We start from the raw sequence: 22,741 nt of genomic DNA, 5'->3' as shown, positions 1-22,741 counted from the left end.
ATTTGACATATTCGTTCATAAGTCGTTAACACATTTTTTTACGTTGTGCTCATTACAAACAATACAGCAGAACTAAAGCAGAACACACCGCCATGACACAACAGTGCACGATGTCATTCGTCTGCTAATTCCCGCCCTATACAAGAACCAATCAGATTCACTGATAGCGGCTGATGGAAACTGTCACCACCTCTGCAAGCTGATGGCACCGGTGCGACACCGGTGGAGTATTAGTGACGTCGTCGTTGAAATTCGGAACACCGTGATGCCATCAGATTGCTCAGCGCTGAGATTCGAAATACGCTCATACTGTACTCCAACCAGGAGAAAGTCTCAGGGGAATGAGAGCAGCGGGGTAATGCTAAGAATGAATGTTGATGTCATAAGGTCACACACGTGGGTACACGTATCTCCATTGGCTAACTCTCAAAGGACAAACGATAACACTGATACACACATATTTATAGCCTACTACCCCAGTTACAAAATTAGATCACGGTTCATTTCCTGGTCTTTTAATCCCTCCATACAGGAAATAACCAGCGTTGCCAACTGGTTATCACTGAATCCCGCTAGACGGAACTTAAATATAAGCTATTTTCGAGCGAAAAAAGCTAGATTTTTCATAAAATATTTTGAAATCAAGTAATTTAAAATTGTATTTATAGATATGCTACTATTAATTATGTATCACATGTTTTAATATTGAAAAATTGAAACTATGATTACTTTATTTAAATAGAGATTTCCTCAGGATTATAAGGGTCAATGTCTGAATCCTCAATGTTCAATAGCAATTAAGAAGTACTAGCAGTGGCGTCAATATCCCTGCTATTAGATGTACCGGTATGTGAGATACTCGGTGAGTAGTCACTTAACCCTTCTTGTATGTAGCCAGAGTCCCTACTTCACGTATCACATCTATTGGCAATAATGTAATCCAGGGCTGGACACATTACGTGATTCTGAGAAATGAGCGCTGTGTGCTTTAAAGAGCGGTTCTTGTGACGTATGCATAGCCCTACTGTACGCCATTCAGTGTCGGTACAGTGGTGACTCTGCAATATGATGGCGAACTTTGAAGACGGAGCTTCCGCTCATACATTAAAGCGGCTGTTGAACATGATAGTGATGATGATAAGTACTGTATCACACAATATTCCGAAATGACATTAGTAATGCAGTATTTTTGTTTAATATAACCTAACTGATTAAGAAGTTCAATATCCAACGGCATTATTCTTTACAACATGCTACTGAATATGACAAATATGTTGGTAATGAACGCCACAAATTAATACAGGGACATCATTTTATTTTTACTTCAATTTTTATTGTACCTGAGTTTTTGAATGTACTTCACTCCCACCCCATCTACTAGTACACTTCCAATCGTTCTCCACACAGAACCAAACGTATACAGTCAAAGTCGCCTTACCGTCATAGTAAACACAAACAGTACTGAGTTAGTGAGTATAGTACGTTCCAGAAATATGTTCGCTTTCAATATTGAATCATATTCTCGCACAGGTACTGTCGCCCGTTTGCCTATGTCGCATCCCGGTTTCCCCCACCCACTTCTGCCCGTCCCTTTGTGGCTGGGGTGTCTTAGCTCTTTTCTGAAAACATTAATTTCTGTTAGGAATTGGACGTCTACGTAATATTACACAACTGTTTAAAATAACTTAAATAAAAAGGCCTCGTTAAGTAATTAACTGTGACGTGATTTCCCCCCTTTCTACGACCCTGCGATAAAACCACTTGGATGGACAGTAAATAGCATGTCTGAATAATTTTATCTTTTCGGATCGGACAGAAGTGAAGATTGAATTTACAGTAAGTAAGGTAATCTTTTATAAAGTAGGTACACAATTATTTCAACATGAGTTACTAGTACGAAAGACGAAACTGGTAATTGGAATTAGGTATAATAGTCTATCTGCGATAATACGCAAAAAAGAACTGAAACCTGTATGGAAATTAACGGCCACCATTTTCAAATATGTGTTTAAATATCCATATTATGATTATTTTTCAATTTAACTTCATTCTCTATATCGCACGCTAATGTGCTGTAGACAGTATAATATACTCTGCATAATGAATACGTTCGGATGGATAGCTCAGTTCGTGAGTAAAAACACTTATTGTTAATACTTTACTGTATTTTGATTAAAGAAAAACCTAATGAAAATTATCAAATTCAAAATTGCGATATTTCCTAGTTTACGTAAATGAATGAACTACTTTTCACCCCTCCTATACCTAGTAAAGCGATTTGTTTGTATCTTACGCCAGTGTCATCGAACTCCAATCGTGGAAGGGGGTAACAAACGGTGTTTCCGGTTCACAACCTTTAAGCCAAAGGTATAGCCAGGTTAATATTAGAAATGTTAGTAAAAATAAAATGATGTCCCTGTACAACAACTTAAAGAAAATGTTTCTCAGGTACTTTATATCAGAGTATCTATTTGATATTTATATTGCATTATAAGTTATTATACATTTAGTAATATATAATTTTAAATTATACAAGTATTATGTTATATCACAGTGTAGTATATTACAGTTTATCATATATCATATGTCATATCATATATCATTTCGTATCATATCATATCATATCATATCATATCATATCATATCATATCATATCATATCATGTCATATCATATCATATCATATCATATCATATCATATCATATCATATCATATCATATATCATGTCATGTCATGTCATGTCATGTCATATTATATTATATTATATTATATTATATTATATTATATTATATTATATTATATTATATTATATTATATTATTTTTTCTCGTTGCCAAACTTTCAGAACGGCCCCAAGGTTCACTCAGCCTTCTATAAAATAGAGTACCGGGCCTTTCCCGGGGGTAAAAGGCGGTCAGAGCGTGGTGCCGACCACACCATCATTCTAGTGCCAAGGTCATGGAAAGCATGGGGCTCTACATCCATGCCCCCAAGTGCCTTCATGGCATGTTACGGGGATACCTTTACTTATATTATATTATATTATATTATATTATATTATATTATATTATATTATATTATGTATTAACAGGATGATAATAATGCACTTAGTGAATCGGCTATGAGAATTAGCTACAAAATTTGCCACGAAATTGCAAGGGAATTGAAAACATTCAACGAAGGTGAATTCAGCAAGCGATGTTTAATTATATTGGCAGGTGAACTCTGTCCACAGCATGTAGGGGAAGTGGAAGCCATACGCCTGTCTCGTAGAACCGTGGTGAGGAGTTTGCAGTATGTGCGTATGGGTTATGTAAATAAACCTAATGATTTGTGTTTGTGCATAGAGCGAAGCTTATTCCATTAAATTAATGAGTGTCATAAAGTTTGTACTGTACAATGGATTGATGTAATATCCTTATAAATCTAGAACAACCGTGGCTCTTGTTATATTAATGCAGGGAAGGTAGCTGTAATGCAAGTCCGCCACTGCGTGAGCGTTCAGCTCTGGCTTGGAATTGAAGTGCCTTGCGGAGCGAGAGCAGCTCTGGTCGGATATATGGAGCCGCTCTCATGCCCGGCCCTGATGTAATCTTTAAATTTGTTTTGAGTTTCCAATGTTTCAATAATGATAAAGATCACGTGAGTCACGTCACCTCTGCAAGAAAGGGAAAAGGGAAGGATGATAAGCAGATCCATGATGAAACATGTTTCAACTCAAATCTGCATTACAAGATTATTATTACTTGCTTATAATGAATAGTTTGAGATTAATATTTATACAATATTAAATAAATTTATCTAAAATTAGATTAAACGAACGAAGTTTCCCGCCTGCTAAGCGAAGGAAATAAGCTAGATTCCCCGCTAAGCGGGTTGAATTTTTTTGCAGCTAAGCTAAACAACAGATTTAGCTTGAAAAAAGCTAAATTGGCAACACTGGAAATAACATATGCAGGAGAGCGTATGTTTTTTAAACTGATGTTATAACGGTAATATTATCTATCTACTTCGCTCCAATAGATGACGCAATAGTAAGCGCATTCCTTTCACGGTCAATCTCCTAGTTGGAGAACAGAAAGGATCGCCCAAATGAAAGCGAGACTTTGTCATAGCGTTGCTGTTCCAACAAGAGGAGCTTTATGTCTTCTCTGGTATGTAAGCATTGTATGTTAGGAAACAGCTGACGTGTGAAGCGGTAGTGCTCTGTTTTCATTTTCAGAAGGACATTGTATTGTGTATAGTCGTAACATGGATTCGTCCAAACAAGCTCAACAAGCAGTTATTCAATTCTGACGGCAGGAGATGTTAGTGAAGCTGAAAGAAGAATGTGTATGGTAATGCGTGTCTGTCACGCTGTACAGTGTTTAGATGATGTCGTGAATTTAGTGAAGGACGTGTGAGCAATGAGGACATGCCTAGACACGGTCAAGCACACTTAGCCAACACCGTGGAATCGTCTACAGCCGTAAACAACCGTGTGAGGGAGAATCACCGAATCACCACCAGACAAATTGCGGAAACATTGTTGTTGAGCAAAGGAACTGTTCACACAATTCTCCATCAACGGTTGAGATACCACAATATTTGCTCGCAATGGGTCCCCAAGCATCTTCCTGAGGAGCAGAAGGCTCGGCGAATGAATGTTTCCTTGGAGCATCTGCTGCGTTACCAAACAGATCGGGGACAGTTTCTTTCCAAGATTGTGTCCGCAGATGAAACATGGTGCCACCACTTCGATGCAGCCACAAAACGGATGAGTATGGAATAGCGGCATTCGAGCTCTCCTTGCCCAAAAAAGACTCATTCCTCCATACGAGCTAGAAAAGTAATGCTCGCTTTTTCTTTGATGTGAAGGGCCCAATTTTGGACTGGCTGGTCGCAGGCAATACGCTCAACGCAGCCCGCTACTGCACTACCTTACAAAACCTCATTAGCGGCCATCGAGAGTAAGTGACCTTGACAAATGGAGTTATTCTGTTGCACGACAACGCGCACGTGAGCCAACATCTTCTGCGGCTCTTCCGTTGGGAGGTCCTCGACCATCCACCATACAGTCCCGACCTCTCGCCTTGCGACTACCACGTCTTTGGACCATTAAAGAAACACCTGAAGAGTCTCTGGTTCGCCAATGATGCTGAGGTTCGTGATGCCGTTGAAGATTGGTTCCACAGTCAACTACCGACGTTCTTCACGAAGGGGAATCCATAACTTAGTGATGTGCTGGGACAAATGCGAGAAGAGCAGACTTTTTCTTCTGTGTGTTGGTAGTTTTTCCCTTCTTTTCTTTATCCTGGAGATCGCTCTGTGAACTTAGGGTGGATACATTACTAGTTGTTGCATCACAAATACAGGTACGAAATTTCTTAATACCAAAATTAAGCAAAGACCCTTGTCTTTTATTCATATTAACATTTAAATCTAATGCCTATTATTTAAAAAAAAATCACGATACTCGGGTTTTGAAATAAGCACTTACATACTGCAATGCGAACTTACGAAGAGGCAGTAGCTTATTCGGTATAATTATTCAGTATCGAGAACCAGATACAGATTGCCTTAATTTTCAATTTAAGCACAATAAAGTTAATTATACTTCCCAGCTAATTGGTCATTGACATATACAACACATGTTATTTTCTGTGTGACAACATTTTTGAGTAAGCTGGGCTGAAGGCATGGTTCGGAAATAATGATCTAGGCCGTGCTTCACATCGCTAAAAGGTAAACGAAACGCGAAAACGGTCCTGATTTTAATTAACTAAATTCTAAATTGATCTTGCCCCTTCTTCGAAAATATTTGGGAAAGCTCAGCTTACCCTATCTACCCTGAAGCTTCGTCACTGCGCTGTGTACTGTAAAGTTAATTGCTTATGTTCTTTATTCATTTGTTGATTTACTCTCGAGATTTCTTAAGTGATTTAATTTATAATGGAACATAATATGTTTTGTGGTTTACGTTCTACCCCAGATCACATTTAGATTGTTCATTTCTATGTTAAAATCGGTTGCACTTTGAAGAGAACAACCGCCAGAATCGCCACAAGTCCGCCGTAAACGAACACAAGATGGCAGTACAGTCGTTAATGCAATTCAAATGGGAGTTATGACGTGTCTTCTTATGTAATAACTAGATGGCAGCATAGTAAACCTGACAAAAGTTGTTACCGTCAAAGCCTATAACCCCGAGCAATATGGATATATATGATCTAGGGTTCTACTAACGACTCGTTAAAAGTGTCATTTTACCTCAAAAAGAGATGTGGCGCCTTACAGCGGGCGTAATGTAGAATCTTCGGCAAGACAGCGATCGTCAGCAAGATAAGACCCAGGACCGCGACCAAGGTGGAGATGTAAGGTCCGAAGACTGGTAACATCAGCAGGAGCTTCAGTTCCCACACATCCTCACTGGACACCGTTGCCAGCTCCTCGAACCACAGCATGGGGAACATGATTCTCGGCATATTCCAGTACATCCTGAAATGGCGATTACACAATTAGGTAGGGCGTACAAAATATTCTCAGATCCCTACCTACATAATTCCTCATACCTTTCAGAATAACTTTATTTCCCTCTATTTTTCACTATCTCTTTTCCTTTCGTGCCAGACAAAAGCAAAAATATACAGATGATTTTAAATGTCACGTCGGATGGAACAGAGAAGTGATATTATTGTGAACCTTACTTACTTATGGTTTTTAGAGATCCCGGAGGTTCATTGCCGCGTCACATAAGCCCGCCATCGGTCCCTATCCTGAGCAAGATTAATCCCATCTCTATCATCATATTCCACCTCCCTCAAATCTATATTAATATTATCTTCCCATCTACCTCTGGCCTCCCCTAAGATCTTTCTTCCCTCCGGCCTCCCAACTAACACTCTATATGCATTTCTGCTATATGCCCTGCCCATCTCAAACGTCTGGATTTAATATTCCCAACTATGTCAGGTGAAGAATACAATGCTTGCAGTTCTTCGTAGTGTAACTTTCTTCATTCTCTGTAATTTCATTCCTCTTAGTCCCAAATATTTTCCTAAGCAACTTATTCTTAAACACCCTTAACCTTTGTTCCGCTCTCAAAGTGAGAGTCTAAATTTCACAACCATACAGAACAACCTACAATATAACTGCTTTATAAATTCTAATTTTTAGGTTTTTTGAGAGCAGACTGGATGACAAAAGCTTCTCAACCAAATAATAATAGACATTTCCCATATTTATTCTGCATTTAATTTCCTCCCGAGTGTCATTTATATTTGTTACTCTTGTTCCAAGATATTTGAATCTTTCCACCTCTTCGAAAGATAAATGTCCGATTTTTATATTTCCATTTCGTATAATGTTCTGGTCAGTAAACATAATCATATACTTTGTCTTTTGGGATTTACTTCCAAACCTCTCTCTTTACTTGCTTCAAGTAAAATTCCTATGTTTTCTCTAATAGTTTGTGGATTTTCTCCTAACACATTCACGTCATCCGCATACACAAGCAGTTGATGTAACACGTTAAATTCCAAACTCTCTCTGTTATCCTGGACTTTTATCACTGTGAACCGTTGTAAAAAATCAGAAACTTTGTATGATTATTGTGTTTTTATGTCATAATACAAAAATATAGCAAGGTTATTGTAATTAAGTGTTATAAGAGCTTAAACATCCTCTGACTGAGGTTCTGGACGTACATCTGTACATCTCACTTGGCGATGCGTCAGAGGAAGAACAATTTGTTTGTGTGCATCTGTAGTCTGACTAGTGTAATATGTAGTTAGTTGGCGATGTATGAAATGGAGGGAGAAAGGAACTGGGCACTCTACTCCATTACCTCCTGGCCTAGTCGCCTCATAAGTGGTACCTGCTTGGTATCACTTGTGAGGTTCGGACCTGTCTTCGGACAGTTGACTAAACTACAACAAGAGTTTAAAATATAATTATTTATTTATGTTTAATCCTAACTGTAGTAAACTTCTAATTATTGATGTGTATAGTGTTTATCAACTACTGAGTTATTTAAGGGTGTATGTACGTGAACGACCACAAATATTATCAGAAAATGCAGGCTCTACATTTTTAAACTTTTATAAGAAAACGAACTCACAATTGGACAAAAATTACAAGGTACCACGACAAGACTCATTAGAACTTAAATATCTGATAAAAGTATAAAAAAGGTTACTAATAATATTTTTCAAACCTCTTTTATCAAACTATGAAAAAAAAAAAAACAAAGCAAATCTGCAGTTACATCATTTTGTAACCATAACATTGTAATGATCTCTCTGACATCTTTAATATTTTTCCTGCATGTAATAAACACTCATTTCTGAAACGTAGACTACTCTCAGACATGTAGAGTTGTTTATTTTAATACAATTAATTTTTTGTTTGTCCTATATAAAATATATTAAAATTTACATAATGTTTTGTGACCTAATTTTTCTATTTTCAAAGAAATGGGCATTATTTTAATCTACCTTTTGCATAAATGCATGTTAAATCCGTGTACTACAAAATTTCAGAATTCTATCTCTAATGGTTGTGAAGTTATTAAATAATATGTGTGAAAACTGTCAGATTATGGAAAATTTAATTTAAAGTAAAAAGTGAATTCTAAAAAATATTATTAGTAAACTTTTTTATACTTTTATCAGATATTTAAGTTCTAATAAGTCTTGTTGTGGTACCTTGTAATTTTTGTCCAAGTGTGAGTTCATTTCCTTATAAAATTTTAGAAATATAGAGACTGCATTTTCTGATAATATTTGTGGTCGTTCACGTACATATAGCCTTAACGTCGATGGAATTGATGATAGCGAGATTGTATTTGGCGACCAGAGGCCGAGGATTCGATATTGATTACATGACATTCGCCTTACGGTTGGAAAAAACCTACCAGGTAATCAGCCTAAGCGGGAATCGAACCCACACCCGAGCGCAATTATGGATCAGCAGGCATACGCACTACCGTCTGAGCCACGCCGGTGGCTCTGAAGCTTTCATTTTAATTTCGTATAATTTATTGTATTCCATAGATCTTACATCAGTGTTATAGCTTTGAGATATGAAATAAGTAAAAATTATACAAAAATATTATAATGCACAATACGTAGACTAATCGAATTTACAAGGATAATAAAGTCATCTGTTAAGTACAGTGCGTCTAGTGATAGAATGAACCGCGGCGGCCTTGCATTGGGCGAGAGTTGCCGCACCTACTGCCAGATTTACATGTAAACAGCTGGCAAGTCCATTCTATCTCTAGACGCTATGTAGAAGGCACAGTCTAGTATATACAGTCACGAAGCTCAATACGTAGTAAATATCATCCATAGATAGTTGCTAACCACTAGGATCGCTACTATCGCCTCATTACAGACAATGCGAAATAGTACCTGCACAGTCTATTGTTCCTAGCACCCTCACAACTCAAGCTTCGTGACTGTATATACTAGACTGTGTTATGAGTATAGTCAAATTTAGTTAATTCTATGACACTGAATACTTACCTATTTCTTTCATTAGGCTGCAGCAGAAGATTCAACTGAATGCGTCCTGCAATATCCAGAGGGACCCCAGACGTCTGCGAAGTAAAGAAACAACTCTTGTCGTCAAGTCGTTCATAACGACAATGTAATACAATTACATGTTCGAAATTCAAAGTTTAAGTTACAATTTCTATCTGTAAATTAAAAGATGGGAGGTAAGTAAATTCACATCTCAGAGAAAGGGAAAACAAACAGGATGAGTTCCTACATCAGAAGTATTAAATCACCATCCTCGTTTGCACATTCGTTTCCGATTTCGTCATCATAACCATTGCAGTCTTCACCTTCATCTCCATTTTTATCATTATTCTTTTCTGGACTTTCATATATGTTTTCATCTTTATCTTCATTACTCAGTAATCACTATTTTGTTCACCTCCATGTGCGCTTTCGTCGTCGTCGTCGTCGTCATCATCATCATCATCGTCATCGCCATCATTTTGTTCTTCTTCACCTAGGCTACATCTTCGGTTTTCACACCATCTTCACGCCAATTTCAAGTTTTGTGGTCTTCGGTATCTTCATTTTCAACTTCATTTTTAATTTTATCATTAAACACGTTTTCATTTATTTATTTAGTAGATATTAAATTGGAGATGAAAATGAATTATTATGATTAAGTAGTGTTAGTAAAAGTTAGTATACAAATTAGGAACATTTTAGACGATAGAAAGTAGCCTATTTAATTATAGGTAAACAATAAAAGTGGTGAGGTGATCACTAGTTAGCAGTGAAAGTTTTCAAGGTAAGAGGTTAGAGAGCAAATTGAGGGTATGCATTATAGTAATAGGAATAGGAACGGTAAAATAAGATGACTGCACACATCCATGAAAGTTTGTATGTGTTATTGTAATTAGAAAGTGATGGAGAGCCCGAATACAGAGATGTGGTGGCGACCCATTACTAAGTAAGAGCTGTAGAAATAAATATATCATATCATATCATATCATATCATATCATATCATATCATATCATATCATATCATATCATATCATATCATATCATATCATATCATATCATATCATATCTCGTATCATATCATATCATATCATATCATATCATATCATATCATATCATATCATATCATATCATATCATATTATATCATATCATATCATAATATCATATCATATCATATCATATCATATCATATCATATCATATCATATCATATCATATCATACTTAATAGATTTATTTCTACTGACAGAGTTAAGGCCATAAAGCCTTCTCTTCCACTCAACCAATATAAGAACAATAGCAAATATAAAAAATGTATAAATACAGGAACATATACAATTAATAATAATAATAATAATAATAATAATAATAATAATAATAACAACAACAACGAAATGAAAACAAGTTTAGTTACATGTAATTCTAAGAATCAAACAATTACAGTAATGTGAATCGAAGCAATAATTGTTAAAATAATAAAGAAAGTCTATATATATTAAAAAATAAAATCATATATTAGAAAAAAACGTTATTTTTTTTACTTTATTACCATCATTGTTATATTCTTCACCTTCATCGACTCTTTAATTCTAGTATTTTCATTGTTCTTCTAATAATCTTCATTTCACGTGCAACCTTCCTTATATTCATTTTTATCTTCACATTCATCTCTATTTCCTTCATATGTTACCTAATGCACAATTATGTAAAACAAGTAAATATCAAGCTGTTATTAGTTGGGAAACATTACTTCTCACTGTACATGCACTAAATAAGCAGGCAATGAGTGAAGCTGATATTCAAATACAGTAGTTGTCGAAACACAGGAAAGGCATATTTCATTAAAAATTTCGAGGCGTGAATTCAAAAAGTAGTCTGGAATCTCTGTAGTAGTTCTAACCTGAAATTGTAAAATACCTGGTGATTGGAACTGCCAATAACGGAGATTCCTGTAATAGCAACGGTTACTGCATCAGTATGTATGTCAAAAGAACGTAACGTTCATGAATAGAATACTAATGGATTGCACTAATTACGCCTTTGCTACACGTAGGCTACTTACAATGGCATAATGCTGTAAGTAACTATATAGGGGATAAGTGAAATAATCCTACAGATTGAAAGGGACGGTAAGGTACACTTAAATATAATACAAAACCTATATTACGTTTTGTAATTAAATACACGGTTAATTAAACAATTGAGTTGGACGTTTCAGCAGTCTGGCAATATCGTCGCTAACATACTCTTATTTCTTCTCGTAATACAGATGTAAGAGGTCAACGAACTCAGGTATGTCTCCCTAAATGAATAACATACCATCTCCCTCTTTGGCTACAATGTTGCAAATTGGTCGCACATTCAGTGGCTTGAAATTAGTGGTTTTTAAATTAAATTTACACGAAAACCGTCCACGCTATTGAAATACGACATAAGGATGAATGATTCTTTATCAGATTTTCTATCGATATGGATAAAAATCATGATTCTACTTGCAATAGTTACGGAATAAGAGGATGTTAAACATTTGAAAAAAAAAAAAAAAAGATCTGAAAAAACTATGAAATTTCCACCAATATGGTATTATACTTTACATAGCTGCAGTACATGACCTATTCGCTCTGAAAATCTTATCAGGGTTATTTCACTTCCACCTGTATATGTCGCACTTAAGGCCATGCCATAAAGATTAGTTGATAATGGATTTTGTACAGAAATAAAAAATCCTTAACATGCTTTCTCAGGGAGAGAGGTAAAATTGTTGATCCCGTATAGTTGATTAACGGTATGTGAATGACGCAGTTCAGGATAGGTTTAAAAAACTTGTTAGAAATTTCTCTCTCAACTTGAGTTTTGATGCTGAATAAACAAGCGTCTTAGTTAATACGTCTCATCTTCTTCGTGGCTACAATATTTTATCAGGATGCAGGTAATAGGCCTATTTAACTTATTATAACTAACAGCGACTGAGTCTTAATATTACAACTAGACAATGTTGCTTAAGCTCCAATGGCTCGTCTTGTTCTGGGCGGCTAATAAATCGCGACCTCCATGAATTAAGTCTCATGAAAAGGGGTATAATTCAGTTGCTACTATAGTCGTGTCGCTGTTATTTCCGATGTGACTCCTCCTCTTTGCTTAAGCCTTAGAAAGTGCAAGCGCTATAAAATCTAGATAGGTATTATCGTTCGCCATTTTTGTTTTTTCGTTGCCGAGGTACCAGACGAGGAATCTATTTGCCGCACCGTTAAACATTATCATGTCGCAGCTCCTATGATAATAAATCAAACGCACTGCAATTGAGCAAATAACTGAGCTGCAAATAACGTCCTCGTGTGATTTGTGCGAGCGCCAACGAAAGAGCCAAAATGGCGGGCGATTATATTAAGTATTTATCGAGCCTTAGGAAATGCATTACAGTATCAGTAGCACACGTTTAAATGTAGTCGACCAGCCGGAAATAAGAGCTACTAGACTATAAGTGTTACTATTGTCAGTGCATTTCGAACTGGCGGATCAAGATCAAGCAATGGAATGCATTTGCCACCCATTCCTGGACCATTCTCCACAACTAAAATCAGGTGGGACAGCCGGGATTTCCAGTGCAGTTTACAGTTTTCAGCTCTGTGGCTCGTGCGTGGTTTGTAGTTTGTACGTGACCTTGATCCCTCAGTTCAAAATGCGCTGAATATAGTATCAGTGAGTCACAGAGGCAATCAAATAATGGTTGACATAATAATATGGAAGTTATATCTGTGCTGTAGATCTCACTAATCAGAATGGACCATAGTTAAAAGACGCCTTATCCGACAAGCATCAATCTTTTATTGTTGTTTGTTTTTCTCTTATCGTAGGGAGAGCCTATTTTGCATTTTATTTTAATGTTTTATAATTTTTATCTTAAAGTCGTGTTCACGTATACATTCAATATTGCAAAGGGATGTCATAAACGTGTGTTAATTCATGGACTAATACGAGAATATGATCTATTTATAAAATGTACTCGAACTTGGAAATTGAATTTTATAGAGCAAAGTGAAAACGTTCGCCTGCTACTAACGTTCAAGTAACGTCAGTAGCGCGTAGATTTTGTTCGTTGAATACAGGCTTCAAATCATATAATAAATTGCAAAAAAAGCTAAAACTTCTCCGAAATCTAATTTCTTATTTTTACCATGCAAGAAATACTTCAATCAACGAAAAGTTATCGCAGGCTTTGAAAATTCTGAGCTGTTTTGTTCCATGGCGAGCAGATCCAAAGTTGCACATAGGCTATAATTATATCAGGATTGAGTTCGTTTATCCGCACAGATATAAATTCTATACTTGTATAACTCGTTGCTCAATTCTTTAAACCACATAAGGAAATTTATACCCTTTACCATAAAAAAAGACGTTTATGATTCCTCATTTTGATTATTGCGATTCCTAGCTGACAAATGTAACCCATAACCTAGCTAAGAAAATTACAGCGTCCTCCGTACTATTCCGTCGTCAGAAACCTCGGCATTTTATTGGACGAAAATTTAAATTGGGAATGCCAAATAAAGGAAATATCCAAGAGAGTATGCTATACCATGCATCCTCTTAACCCATTCAGAAACTTCCTCCCACCAGAATTAAAACAGACTTCAGTGCAAACCCTCGTACTACCACTGTTTGACTATTGCGACGTAATATTTACAGACTTGACAACTGAACTTTCGAACAAGCTGCAGCGTGTGCACAATATGTGTCAGATTCATCAGCAACGCTCACAAATTTGACCATATTACACCCTCGTTACACCTCCTGGCTGCAACTTAATAACCGTAGAATACTTCATTCGCTGTCTCTTCTGTTTCGAGTTCTCCACACTTCTATTCCATATTATCTTCGTTCCCGGTTTATCTACTTATCCTTCAATCACAATCTAAACACCAGGTCGCAGGAGAGCCAAATCTGAGCAATTCCTGCCCATAGAACATCCCACTATTCATCTTCTTTCACGCCTCAGTCCCTCGTGAATGGAATTCTCTACCCCAGAAGATCAGGGGCTGCCAGACAATAACCACTTTCAAAAAAAGGCTAAACGATTTCTTACGGGCGCAAATTGAAGTTATAATTGTGATCGAGTTTAATAATTTAATTTAATTTATTATTACATAATTATTTTATTGGTGTTTTGAAGATAAAAATAATTGTCATTGTATTGTATTAATTATGTATTATATTGTGTTTTAGTATTGTATTGCTTTGTATAGTATTGTATTGTACTGTATTAATTATGTTATATTCATAGCAATGTAGTAATTTTCTATCATACTGGTTGAGTGGAAGAGAAGGCCAAATGGCCTTAACTCTGCCAGTTAAAATAAACCATTATTATTATTATTATTATTATTATTATTATTATTATTATATTATGTGTGTGTAGAACATTCATATGCAATACGCGCAAATTTGATCATGTAGTGTACTCGTAAAACCATCCTTCGAGCTTCAATCATGGGTTCGCCTGAAGGAACGAAGAATCATGCAAAGAATCAAACAAAACTGAATGTTTCTTGTGGAAATAGTTTGTTACTTTGCGGACAGATGTCCCTGCAGAATATCATGCGACAATGCAGAAGAGGTTTCAGGAAGTAAGTTTGGCAAGTCTGTGTAGAAATGATTAGTTCTACCACAATAAGCCAAACAACCATTGAGTTCTAAATGACTTACAGTAGATTATTATGAGATTAGGAATATTTACCTTCACTCATTATTCCATACTTGGTATTCAGTCGTTGTGTCATGAATACATTTATTTATTTATTTTATTGCTAGTAAGTTTGAAATGAATACAAGTTAATAAATACAATGAAAGACAAACTAGCCCACTCCTGAATGAGTAAGACTCGTGCTCCGGAGGTGATTCCAATACAGACAAAAATAAAATTACAATTGAGAGTGTTAAAAAGTGTTTAACATGTTTAAACCCAAACTATAAATCAATACAATTTTTATATTTTTTTATTAATTTGGAAAGGATTCGTCGTTAAAATAATATTGGAATAAAATTTGTTTAATAATCTGGGACCTTGACTCATGCTATGATAAAGAGCTGCATTGGTTTTACATTTTGGTTCAGACAGACACAGAGAATTAATATTTTTAGTTCTATATTAAAGTATATAACTTTCAAAATTATTAAAATTCCAATGAAAACATTTTAATACAATAAAATAATACATTTATTTAATGTTGAAAACTTTGAAGTGTTTAAACAACAATTCAGTTGGGTAATCTTTCTGTTTTTTAAACAAATTTTTAATAATTTTTCTGTAGTAAAATTAACGGATAAAGGTTGGATTTATAAGTTCCAACCCAACCTATGATACCATACATAAATATAGATTGAAATAATGCTAAATAAATTATACGTAAACAGTTAATTGACAAAACATTTCTTACAACAACAAAGTAACACAATGTTTTACGTAATTTATTACAAATATAATAAATATGATTATTCCATTTTAAATAATTATCAATAATTATACCTAAGTATTTAACCTCATTAACTTCATTAATAACTGAACAATTGCAATTTATATCGGAACAATCAGAATTGTGCATCTTAATTTGTAGTTTACAAGAAATTGGTTTATTACCTTTATTATTTAAAGAAAATGGGATAGCTAATGTTTTATCTTTATTAATTACAAGTGAACTTAAATCGAACCATTCTTTTATTAATTTTAAGCCGCAATTTGCATTATAATGAGCATCAGTCCAAGTTTATCCACTAAAAAGTAAAACAGTATCATCAGCATACGAATATAAATCACCTTCATATTCTTTAAGGTCTATCATTAAAAAGTCATTAGTATATATTGAAAATAAAATGGGTCCATATTTCCTTGATTACTTTTTCTACTCTGCTCGTATTGTGTAAGAGATAACCTTGAAAAAATCCAAGTTTAATTTTTTATTTTTGGAAGATAGGAGCTTGTTTATAGCCTACTTATATACTACGGTAGGAGAGATTTAATTTCTTATGTTGCGTTGCAAGAAAATAAAGCAATAATTGCATTGTTGTTAGGCTTTACCTTAGATAATCTACTTTTAAAGAACTGGTAGTTGTCAATCAATTACGTATTCCACTTTTTATTTCGAGCGAACCAACATTGCTAGCTATTGTCACTCCTACGAGTTCTGGTACACTCATAAATGCCCAATAAAGGGAAAAAAATGCCAATAAAAGTAACTTTCGATAGACTAGACCGAAAAAACCGACATAATAATTCATTATTTTCAAATATTTCTGTGAGATTACGTAACGGAGAATCACGGAAGTTATCCTTGAAATTTGCCCAACTGCTTTGCGGCATATAATTACTAGTTTCAGTTAATTTAAATAACTTCAGCAAATGCAGTCTGTACTATTCATGTATTACGATGTCACAATTAATTCTTTTTATTACAGATACTTAAATGCCAATTCGTTTCATAATTAACCTTGAAATACAAGGAATACAGGTTTTCCTTTTTTATTTTCCGAAGCTGTTAACTACGAACAATCAGCTTATTAAAGTAAATTCTGTAAGTCTGTGGACTCTAGCTAGAGCACAGTTATACACTGTAAAATTTTCCATGTTGAATTATGATCTATAATAACATGAGAAAAATATTTAGAAATATTGTATGTAACACACTAAACATCGGGAAGGAAATTCATAGATTGCAAGAAATCTATCTCTTAGCAACAGTGCAATGAAGTTCTTTGAACTAGCAGTTCTAAAGAGCACGACTTCTTTTGTTTCTGGCTAAGTGAAAGAGAAGGCCTGATGGTCTTAACTTCGCCAAAATAAATAAATATCAAATATTTGATATGACGTTGGCTGATTGAGGATCGACAGCGCGTGTCTGAGGGTACGTACAAGTTGGAGCGACGATAAACGATAAAAGAAGCAGCGATGCTATATCAGAGAGAATTGAAGCATGCATTGTCATTGAGGTGTGCATATTGGAGTAACGATAAAAGCGAAGATACACGATAAAAGCGACGAAAAAGATACGTTCCATTTTCTTCGCTCTTGTCGTTCATATAATCTCTGATTAAGATAATATTGATCTGTATAATGACCGGTGGTTATCAATATATCCGAATATTAATAGATTTATTATTATTTCGGCATATTAAATTAATTTTTGTAGATATTGGCAAATTGATCATTTGTGTATTTATTCGTGATACATTATGTGATCACAATAACCAATCACAGCACAACGAATTTATACGACCTTTGGGATGAGAAACAGGTTCAATTTTGTACTTATCTAAGTTATATTAAACTTGAACCAGCAGCTGATATTTCCTATATATCTTCTTTCATTAAGTGGATGTATAGAATATCTTCTACTGATAAATCAAAATGTTCGCTTCCAGCGTCCTCGTCGCTCCGATATGAATACTTCATTCTTTGATAATACCAAAGCGTCGCTAGGTAATTTCTTTTATCGTTTATCGTTGCTCCAACGTGTACCTACCCTAACAAAGGAATTAGCAATGATTAACAAAATCAGCTGCGATGTTTTAATTGGAAGTACTCGAAATCGAAACCGGAATTCCGAGAAAATAATATAAATGAATAGGATTTTAGAGTTGCATTTGGGCAGCCCTGATTACTGACGGATCACCTGTAAATATACAGTAAACTTCGATGTGAACTTCATGGTAAAGTCCACACCTGTGGAGTAACGGTTATCGCGTCTGGCTGCGAAACCAGGTGGCCCGGGTTCGATTCCCGGTCCTGGTTGAGATTTTTTCCGGGGTTTTCCTGCAACCCAATATGTGCAAATGCTGGATAACTTTCGGTGCTGGACCTCGGACTCATTTCACAGGCATTATCCCTTCATCTCATTCAGACGCTAAATAACCTAAGATGTTGATAAAGCGTCGTAAAATAACCTACTAAAAATCCTTCACGGTAAACAAAACGAACGTCTCTGTGTCTTGGCATTGGTGGGCCTATTAGGTTTGAAGTTTATTTTTGTTAACTTATAACGAGAAAGAATTAATGAATTCACGAATCCAGTTAGCTACCGGCGTAGATCGGTCGGCTAAGGGTACGTACACGTTGGAGCGACGATGAACGATAAAAGAAGCAGCGATTCTATTCCCATGACCCCGGTAATTTTTCTAAATTTAATTAATAATTACATCTATCCCTGCCTATCTCTTCGTAATTGAGTCAACAAAAATCCAAATGGCTGGTCTCTACTTTGAGACGATTCAACAAGGTTCAAGACATAATCAATCACCTCCTACCTAAAAGCAAATTGGCTGGTCTCTTATATGAGACAACTCATTCTGCCTAAGATATTCCGTGGTTTTCCTAAGGCGTTAAGACAAATGTCGGGATGAGCCATAAAAGAAATGGGCCACGGACCTATATGTCCTTCCCCATATTCCCCCTTTTCTAACAAACGACGTAATGCCCTAGTTCAGAACCAATAAATTGTCTATTTAATTTGCGAGGTCACTCATTTAGTCGCAATGCGAAAGGACAGGGAACCTTTCAATTTGCAAATTCAGAATTCACGGCGTCTCTCCTGGCGGTCTTCACCTGCCTTATCATCGAACAACAGACGACAGAGTCTTCTCGACTCCTCCTGCACTGCGAAATGACACAGTTCATTTCAATGTGCAGATTTGCACCAGCCATTTCTTCCCCGTCCGTCCTGTGATCACTTTGATCACATTTCCGTCCCCTCGCGTATGTGGTACCTAAGAGTATACGTCCATTTTCGGTTTTTTTCTTCCTCCCTTCAAAATTTTCTAGAGCTCCTTCAGTGGAGCAGCGTAACCCGGAGTGAGACTAGTGGCCAACAGGCTTGGATCTCACATATTTAGTTTTTTACAGCCCCGAACCCCTTGCAAGGACGCGTTTTGCGTACCTTTTTAATTTGTCCTCCAAATTCTCCTCTTTCAATTCAATTCAATATCAGAGAGAATTGAAGCATGCGTTGTCATTGAATTGTGCATATTTGAGTAACGATAAAAGCGAAGATACACGATAAAAGCGACGAAAAAGAAACATTCCATTTTCTTCGCTCTTGTCGTTCATATGATCTCTGATTAAGATAATATTAATCTGTACAATGACCAGTGGTTATCAATATATCCGAATATTAATCGATTTATTATTATTATTATTATTATTATTATTATTATTATTATTACGGCATGTTAAATTAATTATCATGGATATTGAAAAATTGATCAGATGTGTATTTATTCGTGATACGTTATGTGATCACAAGAACCAATCACATTACAATGAATTTATACTAGCTGTGGGATGAGAAACGGGTTCAATTTTCTACGCATTTAATAGAAGTGACCTAGTGATAATTATTATTTCAGCAAGTAATAAATACTTCCACAACGAAAGTTTATTGTTTTACAATACAGTTAGGCCCTACTCATAAAGTAGGTAATAATTACAACATAGGCCAAAATTAATAATTTTCAGTAGGTATTTTTTTTTTTTTTTTTTTTACTATTTTAGGTACTTTCAAAACAATTTTATGGAAATTCCATTGGTCGTTTTTTTATTTTAGGTTTTAAACACCCAGGCCCTAATCATTAGCTTTAGCAGTTCTAATTGTGTCACTAGTTACAAGGAGCCCATTTTCCCTCCTTTCCTGTATGAATTTAAAAAGCTCTCATGCAAGCAGCTGATGTAACTCGTTCAATTCCAAACTCTCTCAGTGATCTTGTACTTTCCTAATGTCAAACTCTAGAACAAAGTTAAAAAGTAAAGGTGATAGTGTATCTTCTTGTTTTACCCCTTTGAATTTTGGAAAACCATCCGGCAGAAACTTACCTATACGGACTCTGCTGTTCGTTTAACTGAGACACATTTTAATCAATTGAACTAGTGTCTTGGGAATACCAAATTCAATAAGAATACCATATAAAGCTTCCCTCTTAACCGAGTCATATGCATTTTTGAAATATATGAGTAACTGATGTACTGTACCCTTATACTCCCATTTTTTCTTCAATATCTGTCGAATACAAAAAAATCTGATCAATAGTCGATCTATTACGCTTAAAATCACACTGATGATCCCCAATAATTTCATCTACATATGGAGTTAATTTTCTCAGAAGAATATTGGACAAAATTTTGTACGATGCCAACAAAAGTGATATTCCTCGAAAGTTACCACAGTTAGTCTTGTTCCCCTTCTTAAAGATAGGTACGATTATGGACTCCCGCCATTGTTCTGATACTATTTCCTTTTCCCAAATAGCAAGTAAAAGTTTATAAATTTCGTTAGATAATGCGCTTCCATCCTCTTGTATTAATTCTGCTGGATTTTTTTTTTTTATTTTAGTAGGTTATTTTACGACGTTTTATCAACATCTTAGGCTATTTAGCGTCTGAATGAGATGAAGGTGATAATGCCGGTGAAGTGAGTCCGGGGTCCAAAACAGAAAATTACCCAGCATTTGCCCATTCGGTTGAAGGAAAACCCGGAAAAAACCTCAACCAGGTAACTTGCTCCGACCGGGAATCGAACCCGGGCCACCTGGTTTCGCGGATAGAGGCACTAACCGTTAATCCACAGGTGTGGACGTGCTTGAATTTGATCGACACTTGGAGACTTGTACTTTTTCTGATTTTTTTAATCGCAATTTCGACTTAAAAAAGTGTGGGTTCGGGTATAAATGGCTCAGCAGTTTGTATTTGAATTTCGTCCTGATCATTTATTTGGCCTATGTACATTTAGAGTTGCCCAAAATAGTTTTTCCATCTATTCAGGATTGAATGAGTGTCTGCAAGCAAGTCATCATTATCATCCTTGATCACGTTTACCCTTAATAATAATAATAATAATAATAATAATAATAATAATAATAATAATAATAATATTATTATTATTATTATTATTATTATTATTATTATTTGCTGAAAATAGACAAGCAGTATTTGTTACTACAGGCCACTACGACGACATGATAAAATCATTGTCAGAAGTGAAACATAACACGACTGGTGTCCAGTAGTGAAAGCACACAACGTAAATGAATACTACAACATAAACTGCCGATTTAATTCGTCATTGTGTTTCAGTCAGTCAGTCAGTCAGTCAGTCAGTCAGTCAGTCAGTCAGTCAGTCAGTCAGTCAGTCAGTCAGTCAGTCGTTCGGTAGTTCGGTTGTTCGGTAGTTCGGTCATTCAGTCAGTCGGTCGTTCAGTTGTTCGTTCGGTCGGTCGGTCGGTCGGTCGGTCGTTAGTTCGTTCGGTAGATAAGTCGGTCGGTCGGTCGGTCGGTCGGTCGATCAATGAAGTAACATGAATCATCATTGAATTGTTTGTACTTACTGGCTCCAGAGCGATGTCAAATCGATGTCTCTCCGGGTCTGGCTTCAAGCCCTTCACCTGACGAAGGTAGAAGGGGTCGGCGCGGTAGAAGTGCGGGTAGGAGAGAAAGGCCGGAATGCCGTAACGACACATGGAGTAATTGTACACGCCCACAGGCAGGCACTCGCCCGTGCAGCCGCACGACGTCGATGGGTGCACGGTACCGTTGTCCACTAGCGAAATGCTACCTTCGTACCGATATGCGGGAAGGCCGCTGATATCCGTGTCCTCCATGTACTCCAACTTGATGGACCTGTGTACCATGGTCGACAAAATAAACAATAATAATAATTCTAATTATCCCAATTCGGATAATTTTATCGTCAATTTTCATAATAGCTTTAATTTTATGTACACTGGTGATAATAATAATAATAGTAATAATAATAATAATAATAATAATAATAATAATAATAATAATAATTCCAATTATCCCAATTGGGATAATTTTATCGTCAATTTTAATATCAGGTTTAATTTTATGTACACTAGTGATGATGATGATGATGATGATGATGATAATAGTAATAATAATTTTATGTACACTAGTAATGATGATGATGATGATAATAATAGTAGTAATAATAGTAATAATAATAATAATAATAATAATAATAATAATTAATAATTCAAATTAAATTTTATCGTCAATTTTAATATCAGGTTTAATTTTATGTACACTAGTGATGATGATGATGATGATGATGATAATAGTAATAATAATTTTATGTACACTAGTAATGATGATGATGATGATAATAATAATAATAATTAATAATTCAAATTATCCCAATTCGGATAATTTTATCGCCAATTTTAATATCAGGTTTAATTTT

The 22,741-nt window shown here is 35.5% G+C and overlaps 1 protein-coding gene across 1 annotated transcript in view; it reads right to left on the bottom strand.

The window, feature by feature from the left end:
• Positions 1-22,741, bottom strand: part of LOC138709036 (protein peste-like) — a 76,097-nt gene that overhangs the window by 1,705 nt on the left and 51,651 nt on the right. The window contains exons 6-8 of the mRNA XM_069839516.1: positions 21,867-22,158; positions 9,506-9,579; positions 6,249-6,476 (exon numbers count right to left, since the gene is read on the bottom strand). Coding sequence (XP_069695617.1) covers positions 6,249-6,476; positions 9,506-9,579; positions 21,867-22,158 — 594 coding nt within the window. The remainder of the gene's footprint in view (positions 1-6,248; positions 6,477-9,505; positions 9,580-21,866; positions 22,159-22,741) is intronic.

This window comes from Periplaneta americana, chromosome 11 (assembly GCF_040183065.1).
Source record: "Periplaneta americana isolate PAMFEO1 chromosome 11, P.americana_PAMFEO1_priV1, whole genome shotgun sequence".
NCBI classification, from domain to species: domain Eukaryota; kingdom Metazoa; phylum Arthropoda; class Insecta; order Blattodea; family Blattidae; genus Periplaneta; species Periplaneta americana.
This window is presented reverse-complemented; position numbering and strand designations above follow the sequence as displayed.